This window comes from Ursus americanus, chromosome 23, assembly GCF_024610735.1.
Source record: "Ursus americanus isolate L20-20 chromosome 23, mUrsAme1.1.p, whole genome shotgun sequence".
In the NCBI taxonomy this organism is placed as follows: domain Eukaryota; kingdom Metazoa; phylum Chordata; class Mammalia; order Carnivora; family Ursidae; genus Ursus; species Ursus americanus.
This window is the reverse complement of record NC_142149.1, coordinates 16841201-16866767: the sequence shown is the minus strand read 5'-3', so window position 1 is coordinate 16866767 and position 25567 is coordinate 16841201. Positions and strand designations below refer to the sequence as shown.

At 41.5% G+C, this 25567-nt stretch overlaps 1 protein-coding gene across 1 annotated transcript in view; it reads right to left on the bottom strand.

Moving 5' to 3' along the window:
- Positions 1-1651: 1651 nt before the first annotated feature.
- Positions 1652-25567, bottom strand: part of NSF (N-ethylmaleimide sensitive factor, vesicle fusing ATPase) — a 147125-nt gene continuing 123209 nt past the window's right edge. Inside the window, exons 18-21 of the mRNA XM_045814603.2 lie at positions 8240-8374; positions 7061-7174; positions 3752-3807; positions 1652-3299 (exon numbers count right to left, since the gene is read on the bottom strand). Coding sequence (XP_045670559.1) covers positions 3254-3299; positions 3752-3807; positions 7061-7174; positions 8240-8374 — 351 coding nt within the window. The 3' untranslated portion in view covers positions 1652-3253. The remainder of the gene's footprint in view (positions 3300-3751; positions 3808-7060; positions 7175-8239; positions 8375-25567) is intronic.

Genomic DNA, 25567 nt, shown 5'->3' with positions numbered 1-25567 from the left:
CTTACCATTAATCTGATACTCAGCAGAGTGTGACAAAGTCGGTTGTGTGGAGAGACTGTATGCGGGGGAAATTTCAAATGTGAGTCCCCTTGCAAATGCTGTCTTCACGGCTTGAGATTCCTGCCCCTCACGGCGCTCCCCAGAGCATCGTCATGCCCGGGTGTCCGCACAGCACACGCCCTCTGTGGGCTCGGCTCCAGGGCCCAGGCTCGGCACTGCGTGCCAGTGGAGGAGAAACTTTAGATCATTTTGCAATAACTTCTGAAATTTACATGCTTTTTTGAGCTTTCATCCACACCTTCCCCGGGGTCTTCTTTGAAGAGGCTTATGAATCAAGCGGCCAGGCGAGGAACAGGAAATCTTGCTTTTGCCTTCTGTGCTTGGGCTGGGTTGGTTGGTTATCGCTGACTCAGTGCTTCACCAAGTCTGCTTACCAGGATTTGATTATTACACACTCAAATCTACTCCATGACTTGCTGCTGAAACTTAAAGCAGAGGCTGTTCACTGTAATTTTTAGGACATGAAAAGACAGCCTTAAGGCAAACCATGTTTCAGATTTTAGCCACCATTATAGTTTTTCTGTTATATATATCTTTTTAAAGATTTTATTTATTTATTTGAAGGACAGAAAGAACGAGCAGGGGGAGGGGCAGAGGGAGAGGGAGAGGGAGAAGCAGGGTCCCCGCTGAGCAAGGGGCCTGCTGAGCAAGGAGCCCAATGTGGGACTCAATCCCAGGACCCTGAGATCATGACCTGAGCCGAAGGCAGACGCTCAACCAACAGAGCCACCCAGGCGCCCTTCTGTTATATAGTTTTGAAGGTATTTCAGTGAAGATGTACAAATACAGAAAGGATGAGATAACCTCCTTTTTTGAGGTTTTAATTATATCTTCTGACAAAAACTAGCCTGTTCGCAGTGCCTCCATATATGAAGAAATCTAAAGCAGCAGCGGCCAGTCTCCTTTGCTTTGTCAGTAGGCCTGTGACGTCGTGTGCTCTCTCACTCTCTGCCCAGCACGACTTTGAAGAGCACTGGGATAGCTTCAAGAGCCCACCTTCCCAAGGTTATGCAGGGACCAGGGTGGCCTTGAGGTCCTCCTAGGAGGTGTGGACAACTCCCGGGGAGCTGACCTCTTTGCACTGAGCCTTGCTGATTCTCTGAGCTGCCTTTCGTCCTAACCTGATCCAACTCTAAGCATCGGGCTTTTAGGCTAAGAGATCCGACAGCTCAGAAAAATGCAAAAAGGATTCCAAAATGAAACATGCGAAGAAATCCCACTGAGAGTGTCTGAATCCCTTGGTTTGTACATTTCAAAGGAGTAATTCTAATTGAGAAACAATTTTCCTTTCTGGATTATTACTAGCCCATTTATGGCTTTGGTCTGCTTCAGTTTTTTAATAAGGTGGAAATAAGTAAAATAAGTGTGAAGGTTCTTGTGCATTAACTCTTGAAAATACGCTATTGATGTATTTCTCTTTTCAAGTGACTATACTTCCTAAATAATGAAAACCAGAGATTTTTAAATTAAAATTCTCCATCTCCTTAGGCTAGTTATAACAAAACAAGGAGGGGCTTTTCTGAGCCCCCTCCTCTTCACACATTCCTATCAGTTACGTGTGTCGTTCTGTACAAAACACTGGTCCACAGAATGTTTTTGAGTATAGATACTCTTTATTGCATTCCTTCATTTGCATGAAACAATATATTTATATTTTTCAGTATAGTTTTGGACAAAACACAAAGACATGAACCTCACTTAACGAGAGCCATAAGTTAATACAGTGTGTGTTGCTTTCCTGGGAGGAGAAAAGAGGCAAGCTGCACAACAGATCAGGGGACCCGGGGTACTGGCCATCAGGGATCACAGAATTATACAACACAAAATCCACTTTTTAAGAAGCCACAAAATAAGCTAGGGATGAAACCCCAAAACGAAGTAGCTGTGACACAGAAGTCAACCAAAAATAGACAGATGGCAGGATCTGGAGATGATTTGCCTTCTACCATGGGGACACATGACAGCTCAGCGCCACTAGTGGCCACAAGCCTCATGGGCGGCGTGAAGAACCTTCAGGTGGCTGCTGACTGCTCGTCCCCGCATTGGAAGCAGCGGTGGGGAGTCAGTGGCTTGCTCCGTAAGTGTCATCACAGACAGGATGACCTGATTCTTTCCTCCTGACTCAGTTATCAGACAAACCTCCGGATGTCCTTCTCTTTGGAAGGAGCGTGTGGAGGGGAAAGGAAATGTGTTAAACGTACTGGAATGGATGTTGAAAGACTCTGGGTGAGGGCTAGAAAACAGTTTCTTCTGGAGAATAGTGTTTTATTTAGATGCTAGACAGCACAGAGGGTTTAACATAAAGGAAGAATAAATCCTAAGTCATTAAACCGAGGAAAAAGAAAAATGGTGATACTAATAATAAGCCTTTGATATCATAAAGAATTCTCCCATTTAGAGTCGGATATAATTCGTGCTGAGAGATTTATAAATGACTTTATTTTAATGACTCCTTTCTGTTTAGGGGTGTAGGCTTTTTCCATACAGGTCTTTCCCAAGTCGCTAACGACAGCTACCACGTGGCAATGGCCGGCACATCTCTTGCCACGGAGCAAATGAGTGACACTGAGCGGGTGCCACGTCCAACAGTAATAGCTGGACTCTCTATTAAGAAAGATCTCCTGACTGCAACTTGGAAACATCTCTGAAAATGACTGAGAACAGCGTCTCAGAAATTCAAAGTCCTGTTTCTTCAGGCAAAGATAACAACTAGTTTTCTGGGAGAACCTTTAACCAAATACCCAAGCTTTCAGTGTTCGCGCAGGGGAGCTGTCAGATAATCCCTCTGAACCCATACCTCCAAGTCACTGCTCCTGGTTTACATCCAGAAAGTCTTCCTTCTAAGAGGCCAAGCGTTGTCTTGCAACATCATTACGTTACTGAGAGTTTCTGGGTGGTGACGGTGGTCGGGAGCTTACAATGTGTAGTGTTCACAAGTGCAGCGTGTCTCCACACTTCGAGACTGAGGAAGAAGAAATCATCCTAGCTTGCACAGAGAGGTAAGCATAGCATTCTAGAGCAAATTTGTGCCTTCCACAAAACAGAATATCTGAGTAAGCACAGGGCAGGGAGTTTATTGCACTAATCATGCAGACTGAGCACATGTGAAGGTAGGGACATTTCACTTTGTCTGGGATCTTGAGTAAGTTGAGTGAAGATCCCAGGCTGTCTTCACCTTGGTCACTTCCCTTGGTCACTGTGTGTGTGCAAAGAGTTCATTTTCAAAGTCCAGGGGGCTACTGAAACAGAAACACCCAGAACAAAAAAACAGATGAGGGTCTGCAAAAAACCATTTACCACAAAATCACCAAAAGCTTCTTAATGGTTTTTCTACATTTTTTACTATGCATTTGCTATTAGATAAGCATTTCACAAAAGAAAATGGTCATAGCCCCATGCATTTAAAAGCAGGTTCCAATAAATATGTACCATCGAGTTTTTTCCTGCACTGTGACAAGGAAGTTTTGCGAAGCAGGACAAGGAGAGCAAGCCAACAGTACAACCAATTTCCTTGCTTGGTCTCTCAGACCTACAACACAGTGAAGAACGCTAATAAATGGAAACAAAGTTGTCCAAGAAAGGTTGAGAATCCAAATGTATATATGCACTGTCTAGCAACGCTTAGAACAGGCACTGCGATTTAACACAGTGGTAAGCCTGGCTGACGGCCTTAAGTGTTGTGTGTACTTACGCTCCTTCTTCTCTTAAGAGGGCCAAGAATTTTCTCACACGGTACTCAGGATCCATCTAAATACATCAAAAGAAATAAAGAACACGGGTTAATGGTACCTTCTAATGACTGTGCACTTCATGCCAAGGAAATGCTCGGTTTCGTACTTCCATCAGTGCCCTGCTGAGTCACAGAACTGTGCTACCGGCTCCCTGACCAGTATTCTGACACACAGCGAAGCAGATTACGTCATTCACGAGGAGTGAACAGGATTTCCCAGCACAGAGAATCACCACGCACGAGGTTCCAAGTGACCCAGCTGCTCATCCCCCGGCACCTCAGCCGGGCGCCCCCTTAGCTAGCGCTGTGTGAGGGGGCAGCACGTCTGCGAGGACACGTGTGAGACCAGACGGTGGCTGTTCACGGGGGTTCGAAGGGCATCCAAGTCTTAGGACTCATGCAACATATAAACGCGAGCCCAAACTTAAACCAACTGAGGTTGATTAAATGGCTAAAAAGTAGCTTATTAATTCTGCATGATCGACACATTAGCTTTTCTTAGCCTTGGTCTTCCGCGCAGTTTCTTCTTTGCAATTAATGGGAAAAAAAATGGTGCTGAAAGTAAAAAAAATGAAGAGTGGGGCTGACTCCCCTAACGTGGCCCCTGGATAATCCAGGTCTCCCATGATAGAAAAGCATCATGATAGGGGCCCCTGGCTGGCTCAGGCGGTAGAGCACGTGACTCTTGATCTTGGGGTTGTGGGTTGGAGCCCCATGTTGGATAGAGATGACTTAGAAATAAAATCTTCAAAAAAAAAAAAAAAAAGCATCATGAGTCTAGGAGAAGATAGGGGAACTTTGGTTCAAGGGCCAAGTTTAGGATATTACTAATTTTCTCTCTTCATTTTCCTTTTATATTCATGTTTATACAAATTTCTTTAATTATATTCTGTTCTCACTGGTCCACCAGAGATGTGAAGTTATCTAAAAAATGATCACTAAAAACATCTTTAATTCCTTAAGATGAATTTTTATTGTAAGAAACATACCTAACTTTTAAAAAATGTTCCAGAGCAGGAGTCTGTTTCCCAAGAGGGAACTCCCTGCCCTCCAGGAAGAGCTTTCAAATGTCGGTGCAGCTGTGGGTAAATGTGCAACTGGATTCCCCCCAACCGTTTTTTTTTTTTAAGATTTCTTCTCTTCTATCCCAGAAAAACATGGAACAGAAGTTTCAAATGTATCAAAGTTAAGGCGTCAGACTACAAAGGACTAAGAAAAAGTGTGAATAGCTAACAAAAGAAACATTTTCCCTCTTTGGGAATAGAATTACATATGAATCAATTGTCAAGTTCTTTTAAAAAAAAAATGGAACTGGCTGGAGCTCAGCTGCAGTCAGTACTTGCAGCTCTTTGCCCATTAAATATATTTAATATGTGTGAGCAACGACTTACTGACTTGCCTGTAGCTATGGAATTAAAAGTCAAGAGAAAGGGAGGAAAAAAGTAATCTAGATAAATGACTTTATTCCCTCAGGTGACATCCAGTCAGAGCAGATCCTCAGCACTGTGCAAGTTTTAACAGAATCGTGTATAGTGAACAGAGAGGTAACATGACTTATATTCTGCTCAACTACATGCCTCTCCACTTAGGCTCAGTCTCTCTCAGGCAGATCTAAAGAGAATTCACTCAGCTGCACGAAATCCATTTGACAAGAAGGGGTTCAAACTCCGAGGTCCATGAAGATTAGGCCTGAGTGCCCCACTCTCACTCTCTGCCCCACACACACGAGAGGCATGAAGTTGATCACTGACCTGCAGGCATCAAAGGAAGAAGGGGTAGGGACTGGAGCGAAAAGCCTGCATAGTTTCTTCTACGCAATTAGTGAAAAAAAATTATGCTGAAACCAACAAAAAAAAAAATGAAGAGTAGAGCTGACTACCTTGACAGATTTATCTTTTCCCAAGGAAAGAGTGAATACATCTGTATATGCACCTTTACCAAGGATAATCCTAAGCAAAACGATTAGTCTGTAACTTCAAGTTACCACTCATCATGGAGAATAAATAAATTTCAGTCTGGCTGAATGTTCAGTATTCAACTTTAATTTCTGAAAGCCACAATTTGTTTTAAAATAAAAGTACCAGCAAAGGTTAAAAAGCATTCACTTCGTGTTCTCCATTTGTTATTGGTCCAAGAGCCTATTTCGGATGTAAACGTGAAGTCAAACTTGACCTCTGCCACCCACTGCTCACAGGGCCTGGATGGCAGGACTGAGCAGTGACACATAATGTCAGCTGCGCGGCCAATCTGCTCACCAGTGACCTGGGATGGACCCACCTGAGTACAGTTCACTGAGTGCCCTACTGTGTGTCCGGCTTTGTTCCAGGGGACTGTGGATTCAAACAGTGAGTGACAGCCAAGGTCCCTGAACTCACAGAACTTGGCAGGAATACATTTATTATCTAACCAGGGTGTCAGATAAGGATAGGAAGACATAGGATGGACACGTGGAGGGGTGGAGTCCCCAAAAGAGGAAAGATAAGTTGCCAGTAGATGTGAGAAAGTCCCAAAGAAATTTCATCTGTCTTTGCCCAGGCACTAGCCTAGGGCTCGGTTTTCTATGTGATCCTGGATGCTTTAACCCCACAGTAGTTTGCATGAAATTTCTAGGAGCCCAGCCAGGGAAAAATACAGAGAGCCTAAGTCTACTCTGTACAATTCAATTAACCTGTCCCTTAAAACGGTCTCCCAGGCCCCTTTCGGTGTAATGCACAGTAGCTTCCGGACCTCTGATAAACAACGCCATCTTCCTTCCATCAATAACTGGCTATGTGATCTTGGATAACCCACTGACCACCTGTGGGACACTCAGGACCCTCACCTCTAAAATGGGGGCAGGGGGTGATGACAAGAGAGCAATTGCCTCTTTGAAGCCCTTTCCAGTTCTAAGATCTAATGATTCCTTAAATTAAAATGGAAAGTAACTATTAATCTGTTCTTCTATTTCTGAATTTTAAGAAGTGAGAAAGAAAAGTACTAATAAGTTATTGCTTGGTCTCAGAAGCAGGCTATGAATAGCAACTTGAGTTCAGAAATAAGAGAATTATAACAAACTAATTAAAACCTTAGCAAAGGAGGGGCGCCTGGCTGGCTCAGTCAGCAGAGCAGGTGACTCTTGATCTCGGGGTTATGGGTTCGAGACCCACACTGGGTGTAGAGATTACTTAAAGTAAAATCCTTAAAATAAAACCTTAGCAAAGGAAATATAAAGCCTCTTGGTATGTCACGAAGCTCCTGTGTCTGAATCCTACGGAGAACGCAGCCTCTTACCTGGAGCGACATCTCGATCAACATTAGTAACTTCTTGATGCCTATCCAGACCTTCTTCCCTTTGACTTGCTGTGAAATTGTGGTACGTTCCTTATCTTTGAAGTTGCCCAAAAGCTACAAAAACAATAAAAATAACGAAAGCACTTTTATAATAAATGCATCAGCAACATTAGTTAATGCTCACATTATCTTTAAAAGAAGAGTAGTAAGAACTGACTGGTTCAAGTTAACAGGATTTTCTATTTTAAAATCCAACCTGACCTTCTTAAACCCATTAGGTACAATTATGAAAGTGAAAACTGGTATTCTAAATCCGGTTTTCTTAGAGATCTCCTTTATAATTTAGATATACATTTGCTGGGGACAGGGGAAAAAAAAAAGGCTTCAACCCATAATAAATACCAGTTAAAAATTTCAACATGTGTCAAAGCAGAGACTAAATTTAATTCTTACCCAACCTCGGCACAAGAGCTGCTCACATAGGTAACCTGGAGACATTCATCATATAGATAATTCCTGTTTTGTTGGGAGTATGCCCCAATTGCACGGGTCTTGAGGACTTTAAGAAGCTTTTACCACTGCTGAACAAATCACTACATCACATTCTTTCAGATCTCAAGTCATTTGTGTACATTGATACTAATCAAAAGTTTAATGAAGTTTACAGTTTTTAAAAATCTAAACTCTGTCATCCTCAAAAAATTTAAGACATTTCCATGTTATGAACTTGTTAATAAAGCAGTTCCTTTTACTTCTGTAGCTTTTTTGAAGTCTCTAAGGTTTTAATCACCACTCCAGTTTATTAAAGGCAAGTAAATGAGTAGAAAGCTATTGCGAATGACCGAATTTTCTACATATTGATTACTCTACCGTCCCCTTCCCCCATTCCAAGGCTCTGGCCCATGTCATCTGTATGCATCCCTCATGGTGGGCACAGAGTCACTCATTCCTGGCAGCCTGGGTGCTGCCTACACCAAGGAACGGGAGATTCATTCACTTTCACTGACATTCATCCCTTCCTGAATTCCTGAAACGACGGGAGGTGTATCCCAGGGGCCCTATTCTGGGTTAGCACAGAAACTAGGCACGGGGTGCAGTGTCCGCCGCACTCCCTTAGCATAGTTCCCTGCCCCGACTCCTTTCTTAGAGACAGTCTGCGGTCCGTTGAGTCATCATCACCTCCAGAGCCTCCAGCAGCTGCTCTCCTGTGGCAATGTTGGGCACGTGGATGGTGGTGCTGAAAGCGTTCAGCATCTCCATCTCCTGAAGGACATCTTTGCGGCTAGTGGTCCCGATGATAAGAAGCTTGCGGCCCTGACCACAGGGAGAAAATGTGTTAAAATGCAGGGTAAGACCAGTTAGGAAACGAGAGTAAAGCCTGAACAATAGCCATTTATTTAATTGCAGAAATGCAAGGGGTTAGGCAAAAGAAAAGAAATTCAGAATTTTCCTCATGAAAATCTAAAGGAAAGTATCGCAATCGGGATTCAGAAAGGCAACAGCTCCTTCTTGTCATTCACGTCAATGAAATAATGGATGAGTAAGTCAGGGAGACATACAAACCAAATAAAAAGACACTGAAGTATATGCTGTAATTCATTTCTCACGGCCAACACGGTGTACGTATGGTGCGGATTGGAAAAAAGGAAATGCATGAACGGTAAGTCTGTATCACCCACTTAGCAAAGATTTATAATGCTTTTAAGAAGGAGGAAGGTAGGGGTGCCTGGGTGGCTCAGTCAGTTAAGCGTCTGACTCTTGGTTTCAGCTCAGGTCATGATCTCAGGATCCTGGCGCCGAGCCCGCATCGAGCCCGCATCAGGCTCCGCGCTCGGCATGGAGATTCTCTCTCCCTCTGCTCCTCCCAGTCGCACTCTCTCTCTCTAAAATAAATATATCTTAAAAAAAAAAAAAAAAAGGAGTAGGGGAACAATAGTTGTTTACATTTATGCAACACTTAACTGTAAAAGGCATGGTGCCAAGTGCTTTACATAACTGTGTCATTTAATATTTTAAAATGTCAGTTATTTTAACCCAAAAACATACAAAAAATGCTTAAAAACTACAGCAGGCCTAGGCCACCATTCCTGATTCCCTCTCTCGAAAGGCTTTCATTTTAAACTCTTGGCTCTTCTTCTTGTATTCAACTCCCTTTCTTTAAATAACAAGGTTACACCACCATTTTTAGATTTTTGTTTTCAGCTTCAAATATCATTTACTGACCACCTATTAATGAAGATGGGGATTTACTACTAAATTTTCACACACCCCTGCCATGTGCCCCTTTTCTTGTTCTTCCAATGTGGTTATTTCATAGTCTTTGAATAAAGCTATATTCAGTATTTATCATGATTATATAAATATGGTTGACAGCTAAGCCACTTATTATTATGTTTCCTTTCTTAGGAAACATTTTATATTTATTAGAGTTAATAACTGCCATTTTCACCCTTTGCGTCCTTTACCAGGTACCTATTACAAGCTCATCCCCAAACACACACACCCATGAATATCCTTTCAATACATTCAGACATGTTGGGGAATTTTAAAGTTTGTTTGTGTCGGGCATCCCCCTCCTGGAGTCCTCGATTCTCAGAGTCGGACAGACTGCTGCTGCACAGCTGCCGTTCTAGAACTTTCTTCTCTCCTGTTAGATCCCCTACATCCTGGTCTTCATTTATTCCCTCTTTTCCGTGGTGCACCTAGTTCAAAAACTTCCTGAGAGAGGGTGCACAGGAGGTAAAAATGTAAAGACTCTGAATGTCTGGAAATGCCTTTATTCCACCATCAATATTGTCCACTCCATACGTGGGACTTCGGCTAGGCACACAGAACAAGGCTAAAAATAATTTTCCCTCCAGAATTTTGAAGGCATTACTCTATTGTCTTTTAATTGTCAGTGTTGCTGGTGAGAAGACAGATACTATTCTGATTTTGACTCCTCGCTTCTACTTTTGCTTTTTTTTTTTTTTTTTAATTTAAAGGACCTTTTCCTTACCTTTATATTCTATAATTTAAAATCACATACTTTGAGATAAGTCTTTCTTTACTCATTATGCTGGTGCTAGATGGGTCCTTTCTAAACTAAAAAATCTTTCAGTTTTAGGAAATATCTTGGATTATTTCTTTGATATTTCTTTTCATTCATTTTCTATGTTTTTCTGTTTTGTTTTTGTTTTTTGGGGGTTTTAACCCCCCTCCCCAGACCCTCCATTAGTTGCATACTGGTCTACTAAAACTAATATATTTTTCTTTTTTCTTTTTTTTGATCCTGGTTTTTACTTCTCTTTCAAATATTTTTTGGGTTAGTATCAACATTATCTTCCAACCTTTATATTAAGTTCTTTCTATATTTTCATTTCTAACAGCTCTTTCTTGTTTCTTAATTTTTTTTTTACTATGTCCTATTGTATTTAATGGATAGATGCCTTATTTTAGAGTTGTGTGAATATTACAGATTTTGTAAATGTTTTCTTCTGTTCTCTGCTTTGTCCTGTCTCCCTGGAGTTCATTCACTGGAGCTTTCCCTCAAGTATCTGGTGATTGCTGGATGACTATTCAGATTTAAGAGTTAAAATAGTGACTGGAAGCTCTGAGTCTGAGGGCTTCACTACAGCACGATCAGATAAGACGTGGCTGATTATTGGGGATCCTTCAAAGGTCAGGATGTGTGCATTTCTCCCAGAGAAGAATCTTCCAATCTCCTTCCTGAAGGCTATAAAGCCTAGTTTCCAGCATACTGGGAGTAGATGGGGGAAGGGATCCAGGTACCTCACCATTCCATATGGAGACTCCCGTTTACTCCTATTTTGCAGAATGGCAATCTCTTGAGATCAATGTCTCATTTCATGTTCATATAATCCTGAGAATTAAGTACTTGCTCTCTCTACTGATGAAGCTATTGAATCTCACAGATACAAGTAATTTGTTGAAGGACATTTTACTAATATATGATGGATCCAGGAATGGAAGCCAGATCCAGAATCCCAAACTGTATACTGCTTTTCTTGGTGAAGAAAAACACATTTAAAAAAATGTTTACTTAGAAAATGGAAGAGGAATGCATTTTAAAGTATGTCACTAGATTTATGGTACATACGTACTCCACAGATAAGCCTTTAATACAATCATTAAACCTATTCATGGATCTTAAAAACTCAGGATGTTAAAATAAATGAGAAAATAGGGACGCCTGGGTGGCTCAGTCATTTAAGTGTCTGCCTTCGGCTCAGGTCATGACCCCTGGGTCCTGGGATCGAGTCCCATGTCGGGCTCCCTGCTCAGCAGGGAGCCTGTTTCTCCTTTTCCCCACTACTCGTGCTCTCTCTATCTCTCTCTCAAATAAATAAAATCTTTAAAAAAATAAAATAAACAAGAAAATAAATTATTACATGAAAATTAAACTCAGGAAAAGATGTGAAGAAATTGAAGATCAGATGCCAAAACAATTTCAGTTTGGGTTTTGTAAACATTATACCATGATCATCAATAAGGCAGACCAACCATTCTCCATCTTATTCACTGTTTTTGTCCACCTACTGTGCAATCATGGAAAATGAACCAACATAAACAAAGGCATATCAAAGAAGCTAAGTTGAGACAATCAGTGACTGGCATACAGATGACTATGCAAAGACCACGGGATAGAGGTATACCTGGGAGGCATACAGACTGAATGATAATCATTATTATCATTCAAGAAATCAACTAGCTAAAAATCAAACACATTATCAACAGACCTTTATCAAGCTCCTGGATGAATGTGGAATAGACCCTGTAGAGAGAGAGAGAGAGCTACAAAAGAGATAACGACGATACTTTATGGACAGGTGGGGGTATTATGCACAGGATGTCACGGTAGAGGGAGGGAACATGTGGCAGAGAAACACCTGCTCTTTCTCTGAAACTGAGTCTTAAGGAATGAGTAGGTTGATTAGCAAGATGAAGAGGAAGGATATTCCAAGCCAGAAGGAGCAGAAATATATAAGTCTGAAGGCGAAATAATAAAAACACGAACTGGGGAGTTGCGGTAATCACAAACACACAAAGAAATACACATTTCTACTAACACAGAAGAGCAGTGCTTTAACATTCAACACTAAATTCCATCGGTAAACTTCGGAACACATTCCTGAAGGCTGATAGATGCTGAAGGCCACACAGGCTGGTACACTCTCATTACAATGAAAGGCAACTGTTCTCTCTTCTTTTCCTTAGGTTTTTAATGTTCTATAGCCCATAATTCAAACTCCCTCATCTTGTCTTCTCTCAAGGAGGGCCACATGTTGGCCCTAGAAGAAAGGCATTGAGGAAGAAACTTCTTACTCACTCCAGAAAGCTGGAATTGCCATTTTCCAAGTGAAACTTTCTCTTACGTTAACCGTGACTATGCTCTTCAGAGTGTTGAAAGACTGGGCAATGCAGAGCAACTTATAATGGAAACACTAATTTATGTTTTGCTTTACTTCTTGTTTAACAAGACTGCAAACACTGCAGAGAGGTCATGACCCAGGCAAGTTCAGGCCTTGACTTGTAAAGCATCATCTTTAAGAAAACACCGAAAATCATTACCAAATAATTAAATTGTGCTGGGTCATTTTGTCTATTAATTAGTGGTAATGCTCATGAGGAAGCTTTATCATGAAAAAACAACTCTGAGTGTGTTAATGTAGTAAATCATATTGGAGAACATTTTGGATGAAAAGCCGCCAGCAGCATGTAATAGGAAAGCCGGCTTTAAAAATAAAAGTAGAGTTCAACCCAAGACTGGAAATCTAACTCATTAATGTGTGGCTACTTGTCTTAAGTCTACAGCATGGAAACATGGCCCTTGATGGAAAGAAAAAAAGTAGAATGATAACTTATTTGAAGGAAAAAAAAAACAGTTCCCAGCATACTCTTTACTGAGATTTGCTAGTTCCTGATACAATAAAGAAACGGACCTAAATAAAATGACTATCTGCCAATCGGATTATGATGAACATTGTTCCAAGGTTAAATAAGTATTAGTTAACTAATTCTTGGTACCATAAGAAGCAACTCAGGTGAAAACATTTCCATGAAAAAGGCAGGGCTCAGTCAGGTGTTGATCCTTCAAAAAAACACTTCTTTACATGATGAAGAATGAACAAAGTACTAAGCAGTATCTAAGCCTTTTGCCACACAAAGGACTAACCAGATAATCCACACCCTTTCATAGGTCCTGCCCATTGATTGGCCCCAATAAACTGATTTGTAACAAAAGTTCATGTGGAAGAAAGCTTTTTTTCTTAAATAAAAATGCCACCGATATAATACTGCAGTGAAATGGAAGGGCTGATTTTAACCTGTGAACAAAAGTAAAGTCAGTTATGCAGTAAAGAAAGGCCATTCTTTCCATATCATTCAATGCTGAGCAAGTGTAATACACTCTCGGTAAGAAGAATTAACTGTGAACAATTGGGAACCCTGAAATGGATTAAGAAGTGAGTTTAAAAGTGCAACTCAAAACTGCTGTGTGCTGGGGGCCTTAAACTTTATTCTCTGATTGTTGGAATCTGAGGTTTTTCTAACTGAGAGTGAAAATTTTCAGAATATTAAGAATTTATAAACCCAGTAATTAAAAGACGAGTCGATCAGACCATTAACAAGAATCTATTCTGTTCAGGTATTCACAGAATTATGAGATTTGGTTTGTGCCCTCAGAGAGGGTATAACTTAGCTGGGAAGAGCAAATGCACATTCAGATATCAGGACCAAGTAACACACCAGCAAGCACAAACTAATAACGGCCGAGGGGACAAAGCATAAGGGGACAGGTTCATTGGAGGGGGGGCATCTACGAAGATTCCCGTAGACTGTAGAGTCACGGACACAGAGGCGGCCCTGCAGGAGAAGGGACGGGTCTCTAATGCTACTAAATCCTATGTGGGTGGTGGAGGCAGCTGAGCGGAGTGCTCAGGGCTGAAAATGAAGTCTTTTTAGAGAGAGGGGAGTGGGCAGCCACTGAAAGGAAGACTCAGAATGCTTAACTAAGGAAGGAGATTTGATATAAAAAGCAACAGGAAACTAAAGAAGGTTCTTGAGGAGGCAGAAGAGTGAGGAAGAGAAAGAGGATCCTAGCAGCTCCGGGCAGGAAGGTCCAGGGGCCGGTGGAAAGTGCTCGCTCTTCAAGTCTGCAAGCCCAGGAAGGCTCCGCACCTTCCCGCCGAGACCTCCCACACACAACGTCCTTCTGAAGGCAAGCCCAGGGCTGGCAGACAGCAAGAAGGAGCGGCAAGTCCCTGACGGATAGGTGGCTTGGGGCAGTAGCAAAAGGACAGGCTCCGTCATTCATAGCCGTGTGATTTGGGGCAGATTATTTCACTTCTGAGTGCCCGGTCTCCTCCTCAATCATACACATGGGATAAAAATCCTACCTCCCTGTCAGAGCGCTGGTGGGGGCCGGGCGGAGAAGGTTGGCAAAAGGGAGTCTTTCGGAGAAGGCGAGAATGAAAGGAGGTGTGAGCTTGAATGAACAGTCTTGAGGGCAACTCCGTGTTGGATGTCAGGACTCCATAACGCTACGGTTAGGTCAGGGTTAGCTGGGTGGGTGAGAGTGGGCTGTCTGCAAATCCCTCCCCCCACAACACAGGGCACTGATTGGCAATGATGCACAGAGAGCGCATTCCCAAGATTCACTCTCGGGAAGAGGAGAGCGCCGATGTGCAGCTTGACGAGGGTTCCAGGGAGGCCCAGACGAGGCCTGAACTAAAGATCAACCATCGCCTTCAGGAGTCGTGGCAGAGGCTGAGAGTGAGTGGCCTCAGCCAGAGGCTTCTGAGGGAGAGGACAGTTCAGGGCAGGGGTGTGAAGGAGCCTTCCCAGGAAGCCATGCTCTACTCCTCCACGCATCCAAGCTTCATTCATGAAGTGGGAAGAATTTCACACATTTTTACTTAGTTTGTATTATTCAACATAGAGACTTTTAAGAAAACATTCTACCCACCATAGTTCTTATACAACTTTATCGCTGCCCTTATTTGCAAGTCTGAATCTTGTTCCTAGCCTGTCAACTCCCTGGGGGTAGGAGCCATGTTTTATTCATCTCTGTCCTTGTGGTTGTCAGCACAGCATGCCCGGCACATAGACTCCTGTGCTCCCTCCACCTGGAACGCTCTTCCATTCTACATCCACGTGATTCTCTCCCTGACATCACAGCATTGCTTGAATGTCACGTCTTCCACAAGGCCCACATGGCCCCCCGGGCTCCGCCATTTAAAACTGCACACCCCTTCTTCAGCTCCCTTTACCCTGCTCTCTTCCCCCCAGTATGCATCACCTTTTAACATGCGAAATACTTTACTCAATTACCGTCTCTACTTATTTATTGTATTTATTGCTGGCCTTCCTTCAGGAGGACAGGATTTTTGTCTGTTTGGGTCTATTGATATGTCTGGGGCTAGCACCGTGCCTTGTACATCTTGAGAAGTGAATACATTTGTGTTGAATGAGTGAATGGTGATCTCATTGCAGGCTTCGAGGATGCAGAGCACTCCTTCCTTGTCACATTCTCTGTTCTGGCCCTAAAAAAATGCACATTATACCAAGTGTTCAATAGGAAAATAACTATCTACCAGTTCAGAGTCTGCACCTAGGAGCCCCACGTGGGGAATGCTATAACAAGTTTTCAAGAAAATAATCTAGAATGAACGGCATGTATGCGTCAGTTACAATGTCAGTGGATGCCACAAGGCTGTCATCTCCTTCTTGTAGTTAATCACCTGATGGATGAACAGTTAAGCGATTGATTGGATAATACAGACTACTCTAACAGGGAAAAGAGGAGATTCATCAGAAGCCATTAATTCAAGCTAGTGAAATAACAAGTATTGTTAAGCATCTCCTACAACTCTTGGTTTCTCCAAAACAAGGGAGACAACTGACTACCATCAAAAACAACCAGGAGCCAGGACAGTATTCTACATGCATTTCTGATTTCTCATGCTCAAATGTCTGGTAATTTTTTTTTTTTTTGTGGTTAAATGTTTAAGTTGAATACCAAAGGAAGGATGTTTCAAATAAATCATGCTACAACTAGGCAGACAACTCAAACTCTCCATTAGCTTTTCCCCTGAAGCAAATTCTTAGTTTACCTCATGGTGCTGTTAGCAGGGCAGAGGACAGTAAGGAGGGGAATTCACGACGCAGACTGGATATGAAATGAGACACTTCACCTCAAATCATTTAAAATAATTACTACAGGCAAGAGCAGATCACTTTACGATATTACAGAATATTTTAGGATCAATTTGTGAAAAAGACACTGAATCGTCAGATTTCACACTTGAGTAGCTCTTGAAGATTACCTCGTCTAATGATGACCGAGTCCTCCCCTGGTTAGTTTGTAGATGAGAAACCTGGGATGAGAGGTGAAGTGACCTGTCTGCAGCTTTTATATCCAGGCAGGGAGCTGAAGCTAGAGCTCAGGCCTCTTAGATATTTCCATTATGCTCTGCTGTCCATTGTTCTCATCTGTGCAATTTTTAACTATCGGCAATGGCTGATCTCTTAATTATGAGTCAGGGAGACACATCACCTAGGAATTATGATCTCTGCGCTCTGAGGAGAAAAGTTTAAATTAAGAAAATAAAGCTGTACTGATCATGCCACAGTATTGTCAGTGCCGAAAGGAATAGTTCTCATTAGAAACTGAACTAAGATGACCACTGATTCATTAGCAGATCCAAACTCCTCAGTCTTGCACCCACAGAAGTTTCTCTCCCTCTGGACGTTTAGTTTGATGCGCCTTACAATGACCTTCGTGCTCTAATCAGGTCAATTTTCTTCTTTTCTCATTTAATTTCTACCTCTGTGACTTTTATCCACAGCTTTCCTCTTTATTGAAACGCTTTCCAGAGTTTTCTACCAGTTTGCAATGATCTCTTAAGTCCAAGATATTTCAAAACTTGTCTTCTCTCTACACTCTGCCCTCACTTAACTAGACACAACTCCGTGTATTCCCACAGGCCCCAACCTTTTCGAACTCGGATCGGCATGCCCTCACTTAACTGGAGGCCAGTCTGCTGAACAATTTCTGCTATCCAGAACACAGAACCAAGAAATAAACAAAAATCCTCTAATCCCAAGACCAAAACAAAACAAAATAAAGTGAGATTCAAGTGACTTTACTCACTGCTAGTGCCACCTTATCCATTAGGCACAGTGGGCACAGTGGCCAGGGCCCATAAAACTTGGAAGGGCCCACAAAAATATTCTATATATATATATGTATATGTGTATATATATATATATATATACATATACATATATATATACTTATATATACATATATATGTACTTATATATACATATACATATATATACACATATACATATATATACATATATATATATATATTTTTTTTTTTTAAAGTAGGCTCCATGGCCAGTGTGGAGCCCAACGCGGGGCTCGAACTCACAACCATGAGATCAAGACCTGAGCCATGACCAAGAGTTGGACACTTAACCAACTAAGCCACCCAGGTGCCCCTCTATTTTCTTATAAAATCAAAACAAAGAGACCTTTCAGGTCAAAGAAAATGTTTTGTCATTACTCTTGTTTTTAAAGATTTTATTTGATTTGATTTCATTTTTATTTATTTTTTAGGTGGGGGAGAGCCAGAGGGAGAGAGAGAGTATCTTAAGCAGGTTCCACGCCCAGTGCAGAGCCCGACTCGGGGCTCCATCTCATGACCCTGAGATCATGACCTGAGCTGAAATCAAGTCAGATGCTTAACCGACTGAGCCACTCTGGTGCCCCTAAGGATTTTATTTTTAAGTAAACTCTGTACCCAACGTGGGGCTCAAACTTACAGCCCTAGATCAAGAGTCACATACTCCACTGACTGAGCCAGTCAGGCGCCCCAAGAAAATGTTTGAAATGCCAACAATTGGAAAATAAAATTCTGATTTTTTTTTTAATGGAGGAAAGGGCCCATGTTAATCATAATGTGGCCCTGTTCACAGGAAAGCTCTTCCAGCTCTTGCAGCCTGGTTACTTGACAAACAACTCGTGAGTCCCAGTGGTTGCCTTTTTTAGCTCACAGCTGACCACAAGTGGCAAATGAGAAAAGTGGGAACCATCAGAGGTAGGTAGGCTAACACAATGCAATGCGATTTTGCAAGTCACAGCTAATAGCAAAACCATTAAGAACAAGAAAAGGTACAAAAAACAAAAACAAAACAAAACAGGGCACACTGGACCTATTTCATGACGACCTGCACAGAGCTGTAGACATTCCAACAGTTCCTGCTGTTACTCCTGATATTACTGACCCACGTGCATATGATTTGTAATGATGATCCTTATTCTCTAACACAGTTCAGATACCAAAAAGGTATGTAGCAATTTTTTCCTCTTAAAAAAGGCTAAAGTATAAGAACAGATATTTAAAGAGGTTAAACTTTCATCATTTGAAAATAAAGCTTTTGATTTCTTACTAATTCCTATTTTTGTCTCCAGGGAAACGGAATATGCCACATGAAGCCTGAGATAAGTAACTGTACACAAAACATATCCTTACATTTCCAAGTATCCATTAGTGTGTAAATAATAAAAATTTGCTAATTCTGGCATTCTGGCGTTGAGGCATCCTTCACCATCTCTCCTCATTGCTTCAGAGCTGGAATGCCTTACTGTGGCACAATGGCCCTGATAACCTTCTCCCCCCCTTCTACTCATCTTTCAAGACCAAGATCAAGAACTATTTATGGAACATTAGCAGATTTTCTCAGTAAAATGGACTGTGCTTTCCTTTATATTCCACTGGAACCCACACCACTTATAAAACTTAACTAGATATATCATGTTTACACATCTCTCTCCATCACTGGATTGTGACAGGGATACTAGTTAGACTCAGTTAACTAAAAAAACAAAACAAAACAAAACAAAACCCTTCCTAGGTGGAAGAACTAGAAAGAAGCTTGTAGCTATCCTTGCCCCACCCCCGCAAGGCCCAGCACCTACTTGTAGGAGTAACTTTCAGGGCTAAGGTTGCCAGATAAAGACCCAAATATGCCCCAAACACTGCATGAGATATACCAAAAATTATTTGCTATCTTTCTGGAATTCATATTTAACTGGGTGTCCTTTATTTGCATCTATCAAATCCAGCAACCCCACTCAGAGCAGATGCAGCCCCATACCAGGGTGGATAGGGCTTGGTGAGCGAAGCGTGGGCTAAACGTTAACTCTCAATTGTCACTTGACCTTGTACACACTTTGTTCACCAATTGCACAACCGAACAGGTGGTCCTGGATTATAAGCTCTTTGAGGGCAGGTACAACGTCTCACTCACCCTTTATTTCTACAGTGTGGAACAAATGCTTATTAAGTGCACATCCCAGGATAAGCATAGATTCTATAAAGTAATATTTCAAACTTGCATGTCAAAAGAAATATTTTTGGATGGGGAAAAAACCCTTCCCATTGCCCTTCCGTGGAACTTAATACAACTGTCACCATCTACCTTCGGCAACCTTGGTCACACTGGCATTCCAGCATCATGAGTTCCTACTGGAAGCACAACACTGAGCTGAATGCCAGGTGGGTCTCCGAGGACAACTGTGAGAGGCATGAGACACTTTCACACTTTTCCTCTCAGGATCACAGGGCGTCTTACAGACCAGACCTTAAATTAAATCAGCCTTACAAGAAAAAACAAGGTTAAAAAAAAAAATTACATATAGACAAGCTTAGAGACAAAGGACATTCATTTAACCCTGTTAAGCAAACAGCAAATCAGTTGGAAGGATTGGAATTAAAGAATTTTGACAGTTATATGCTGCTAGTTAAAAATGAAAACAATAGTATACACATTTTTTCTTTTTTCCTGATTATAAAGTAATAAATGCTTACTGTCAAAAATTTATAAAATATAGGAAGCAATAAAGCAGAAAAAGAATCACCTGAAATCCTACCATCTAGGGTACAGCAGGTGCCTTTAAGATGGGGAAATAATAGAACTTCCTTTTATTTCTATTTTTGATCGCATTCTTCAAAAAGTTTCCTTTTTTATGTTTTAAAATGAACATCATCATAATAAAATGAACATCATCTTATAGAACAAGAGATGTAGTAAAATGTTGGGAGGATAAGCTCAGATTTTTTTTTTTTTTACTGGTAAGGGTACGCATTCAAAAAGCTGGGGGTCGCTGCTATAAAGGCAATCATTAGAACACAATTTTGGCATTACACCCCCTCACCCCCAGTCCTTTTTCTCCTTGACTGAAATCCACTCGGAGAGTAACTCGGGATTAAGTGAAAGGTGACTTGACAGTTATGCAGGCAGTTTCTGACACAGGTTCAGTTTATATAGACAATGGGTCACTAGCTGGGTGGCCAGAGTTTTCCATCTGACTGTGGTCACCTAGATATTTCTCTCTGTCCTCCCTTCCCAATATTGCCCCTCTTATTTTGGAAACCGGCCCCCTTCTTCCGCTTGCTCCAGGGCTGGCTAAGGCAGGCAGGTGCTGCAGGGAGCAAGAGGGCCGGCAGAGAAAGCTGCTATGTTCTCTCTTCCGGATTTCTAGGGCTGGTTTCTTCAGCAGCAGCCATGTGGAGCCGAGCTCCTTTGATATGGGTTGGTTGCTTTGTTGGTTTTATATATTTTGTGTGTGAGGAAAGACAAGAGTCAGAGTTTTCTTTGATGTGAAAAATAAATTAATAACTGAGTTGTGCTTTGCAGTTGACGGAGAACTACAATAAACATTTCTCTTATTTAATTCTCACATTCTCAACTTCAATATTTCTATTGTTCCTATTCTAGAAAAGTGAAAATTGAGGCTCCAAAGTAACTGGATTCTAATTCAAGTCTTTGAATTCTAACTCCCGTGCTCTTATTTCACTGCCAATGTTAGTTCTATGTGTAGTTAAGACCCACCATCTTCAAAAATACCCCATTTGTAGTAAATATCATCATCCACATAGCCTAACTGGTTTAAAAAAAAAAAAAAGGAAAGAAAAGAAAAGAAAAGGTGGAGCTGCTCAGATTGTCTGGAGCCTGCCTGTGGAAGCCCTCTTTCCATTCCCCAATGTGAGGGGTAAGGAAGGTTGTCAAGATGAAGATGTGACCAAGTAGTGACGGTAGACCAAGCAGTGACTTAAAAAGATCAAGACCTTGTTCCATTTACACCCCAATAACTATCAGAATATTGACGGATTGTTCTGGACCTTTTGTAAGATTTCTCTTACTGGCTCTTCTTGCCCAACAGTTGTTATGTCACACAGTATAAAGCCCTAAGAAATCTCCAAAGATCTATGTACTTGTTTCAGGGACAAGAAGGCAGGAGAGGTGAGAGACACTACTCTGGTCCACTGTGAGGTAGGAGAAAAGGAGAGCTTTAGTCACAAGCAACAGGTGGCTGCAGGGAAAAAGCAAGTAGGTGGGCCAGTCCTTGGAGGCTGAGGATAAACATAACAGGTAGTGTCCTCAGGGAGCTGACAATGGCCAGAAGCCCTGTTCCTCCCTCTACTCCTTACCCTGTTGAGCCCTGAAATTCCTGTCTCTGTTTCATTCTTCATTTATAACAGGGATCTCTAATTCTCAAACCAGAGTACTTAGGATGCTTCTAAATTCCAGCACATGGGAGATAGGGGCATACTTATTATTTTTCCCTCCATAATGAGAATGAAGGAAGTTGCGCCTGGGCACTCCAGGCTGGAACTCCAACACACTTTCTGATGATCTGCTACATATAGGAGTTGCTTTCTTTAGTTTTTCTGTCATACAGGCTAAAAAGAGTCTGTGGACTGGCACCTCTTTTCTTTAAAAATAAACAAACTGGGAAATACATTTCTAGTTCCATACAATAGCCTTAATGAAATATTAGACCCTCTAAGAACTTTGAAACAGCCACAAAACAGGAACAAACAGAATCTGAGATGGTCAACCCTTGGCCCCAAGCGATGGGAATATTCAAATCAAGAGAACATCCGTTCTCTTTTCGAAGATGTTAGGATAAGACTCTATACATCAATCCTTTACAAATGACATGCTCTGTGGACAATGGCAGGTTCCTACTTTTCAGTAACCCCACGCTTTTCACAATAAAGCATCAGGTTTAGCCTTCTGTGTAGTCCCCAGGTTTACAGAGGACTTCACTGTACATTATCTTCGCTGGCCCTCAATGGGGTAGGTAAGGCAGGGAGAATTACCTCCATTTTACAGATGAAGAAATACACAAAGATAGTAAGGGACTAGTTCAAAGTTGACTGAACTAACACTCAAACTCAGGTTTTCTGACTCCAAGAGCAGTTCTGCAGAGGGGGTCCTCACAACAAGATTCACTAAAATCAACACTTCTAACACTGACGTCATGTTGCAATAATATATTTATGGCAATGGGGCTCAACGAAGACATTCTGGCAGGGATAGAGTATTGTGTCTCAGCCCCATTAGCAGTTCCCCGATGACTAAACTTTAGATATTTAATTTTGAATTAGCTGAAAATGGTGTATACATGTCTTATAATTTTTTGTATTCATTAATACCTATTATAGATGCACTCTACCAAACCAAAAACCCTATTTTGAAAACATGTTTTTTTTTAAAATGTGTGTCTGTTTTTATTTATTTATGTACTTGATTTATTTTTTAAGTAAGTTCCCCACCCAACGTGGGGTTTGCACTCATGACCCTGAGATTAAGACTCACATGCTCCACCGACTAAACCAGCCAGGTGCCCCTGAAAACATGGTTTTATTCAGCAGGTATCTGTAGCAATGTTTTATAAAAGGACTCACCAAATTTCTTGCACTACTTTTTATGTATCTGAAATCATCCTACATATATATATGTGTGTGTATATATATATATATATATACACACACATATATATATATGTCTCAAAGTTATATATATATATATATATATATTCGATTTATATAGAACTTTGAGACAACCTACTATACTAAGCAAAGTATAGAGAATTTTATAAAATACAGTAGCCATCTAATGTCACTGACTGAATAAATGGAAAAACTGGGCCACTAAATTGTCAACCATCATACAGCTTTTCTTCAACAAAGCAGTCCAATGCACAAGTCATCACATCAGTGATTACGACTAATGTGTCTGGCAGATTGACTACACCTCTTTCCTAAAGTGGTTACACATCTTATTGAGTCATATTGTAGTCATTAGCCAGAGTTAATTTTGAACAGATAGATGGGGAGATACTCATGTTTAGGCCTGCACGATTTGGAGTCTCTTCCATTATCTGCTTATTTCGCTGAAGCAACCCAAAGGCTGAAGAGTTGCTTAATATTACCAAGACTTCCTAACAACATCTCTGAAGTAAGACTGTACTCAGATGTCGTGTCAGGATTACACGAAGAGCAATCTTGTCCAGGGACTGGTGATGTTAAAACAAAATCCATGGGACAAACAGATACACCTGCCCGAGTTCCCACTTGCAGCTCACTACAGTTTTTTATTGGTACGTGATGCCAGTCCTGGCTCTAAACCCTACTTCTTTCTTATCAGGTAATATTCCTAGGTGCCAGAGCAGTGAGGAAGTTGGTTTTTTCCAACAACTTTTACTTTACCTAAAACTCTAACAACCCCTAGGTCTGAATTCTCCTTCAGTAATACTGTTATGAATTCAGAGTGGTCTTCTCTTGTAAGAGTTTACAGTTTCCAAAGAGTTTTCCAACTGGTATGCTGCAAAGGAGTTATAGGTGGACTAAGGTATCGGTTCTCGTCAGCCCTGGGGAAGGCTGGGTGGCACTGGGGTGGGGGTGGGGAGCTGCGCCTCTGTCTGGCTGAGAGCGGTGGCGGCCATTTACCTGACTTACCTCAACAGATGCTACCGTTTTCTATATACTATTACGCTGAGCTCAAAGAGGAATGGGTCTCCATAAATGACAAGGCCATTCTGGTGGCCACGGATGCAGTCTTCCAATGGGATTCCCCAAAGTGTCAAGTGAATCCAGCACTGAAGCAGTCAGGTTAATGGGCTTAACTAACTACTCCCGCACTTGTTGAGGAAACTGGGAAGTCATGTCATTTTAGAGCCTGAAGAGTTCCTTTGCGGGCACTTTATTTTGTCTCCCAAAAAAGAAAAAAAGAAGGTGCCAGAAGGGCCCAATGAGGGAAATAGTAAAGCTGTCGGTGCTGCACGTTGCGGGAAGATTTACCTGGCCTTACGGCTTTCCTACTGCTTCTTCCTTGACATTAAGACTAAGGCTTTCATCCTCCTGATGTTGAAAAGCACATTCTCCTCAACTTCCATAAATCTGCAAAACCTGAAAAGAGCCCCAGTGTCACTGAGTAAAAGAGCCGGCTTTAGGAATCTCACTGGAAGGAGGGGTGTCTTCAAGCCTCTCACTGCTAAGCCGGACATTTCCTAACACTGGACAAATTGTACATCCAGCTCGGGGAGGGTGAACTGCAGTGGTCTTTTACCCTCCGAGCCAATTGTTAGCTTTTCACAGGAATCAGCAGGGAAGCACATGTGAAACCTCTGTGGTGCCGGTGAGCGCCCCCATGCCTTGTGTGACTCTGCATGTAGATGAAGCCAGCCGGGGGCTTTCTGAGCCGCGGCCGGGAGTTCTCAGAGCAGCCCTTTTCTCCGGCGTGGCTCCCTGCTGGGACAGCCCTTTTCAGTGTTCTACCCCCCCTCGATCTCTTCTCCTGCACAACACAGGGCAACTTGATTGAAATAAAGACCTAGGGAACATGTTTTATTTTCTCCTGTTCAATCCATTTTAGAAAAGCTTTTAATTGGTTTTAAAAAGATGCTAAACAAAATGTGATGATGTTTTTCAGTCTTCATGAACTACAGATACCACTTTTTATACTTTCAAAGGGCTAATAAATCAATCATGAAATTAACTCTCCAGCTAAATTTAAAGCAAACCCACTGAATACCGGGTTCATTAAAAATCTATGCATTTACTTAGAAAAATTTAAAATTCAAAGAAAATTATCCTAGTAACTGAAATCTGACTTGAATTTTTAGTCCTACACTGAAAATCCAAGACCAAAGCAATCACAAAGGGAAAAAAAGAAGGCTTGTGAGCCAGTTTTAATAAGCCAATTTACAGCGAGGGAGGGGGGGGTGGGGGAGGGGAGGAGGAGAAAAGAGAATATCTTGATACATAACAACATAGTGCCCCTGAAGGGATTCTTTTATTTGAGCATGTGCACACATGCACACATAATTTTTCTGTGTGAAAGCTGGAATTACAACAAATGCAATATTAAGGATTCTGTGGCTGATATGATTACTATATTGTACACATGTACAGTTCCTCTTTTTAAAGAAAAATGCCTTCAACTTCTCTGTTTTCTTGACGGTGATAAAAATAATAGTTTTCTACCACCCTAGGTGGCTCTACAACACTCAGATTCATACACTTTTAATATTTAATTGAAAACATCTGAAAAACCGACACAGATAATGGTTTGGTGAAGTGAATGCTTTCACTTTATAAAGACAAATATTCTCGCCACTGGATCAGCCTGAAAATTCTCCCTTAT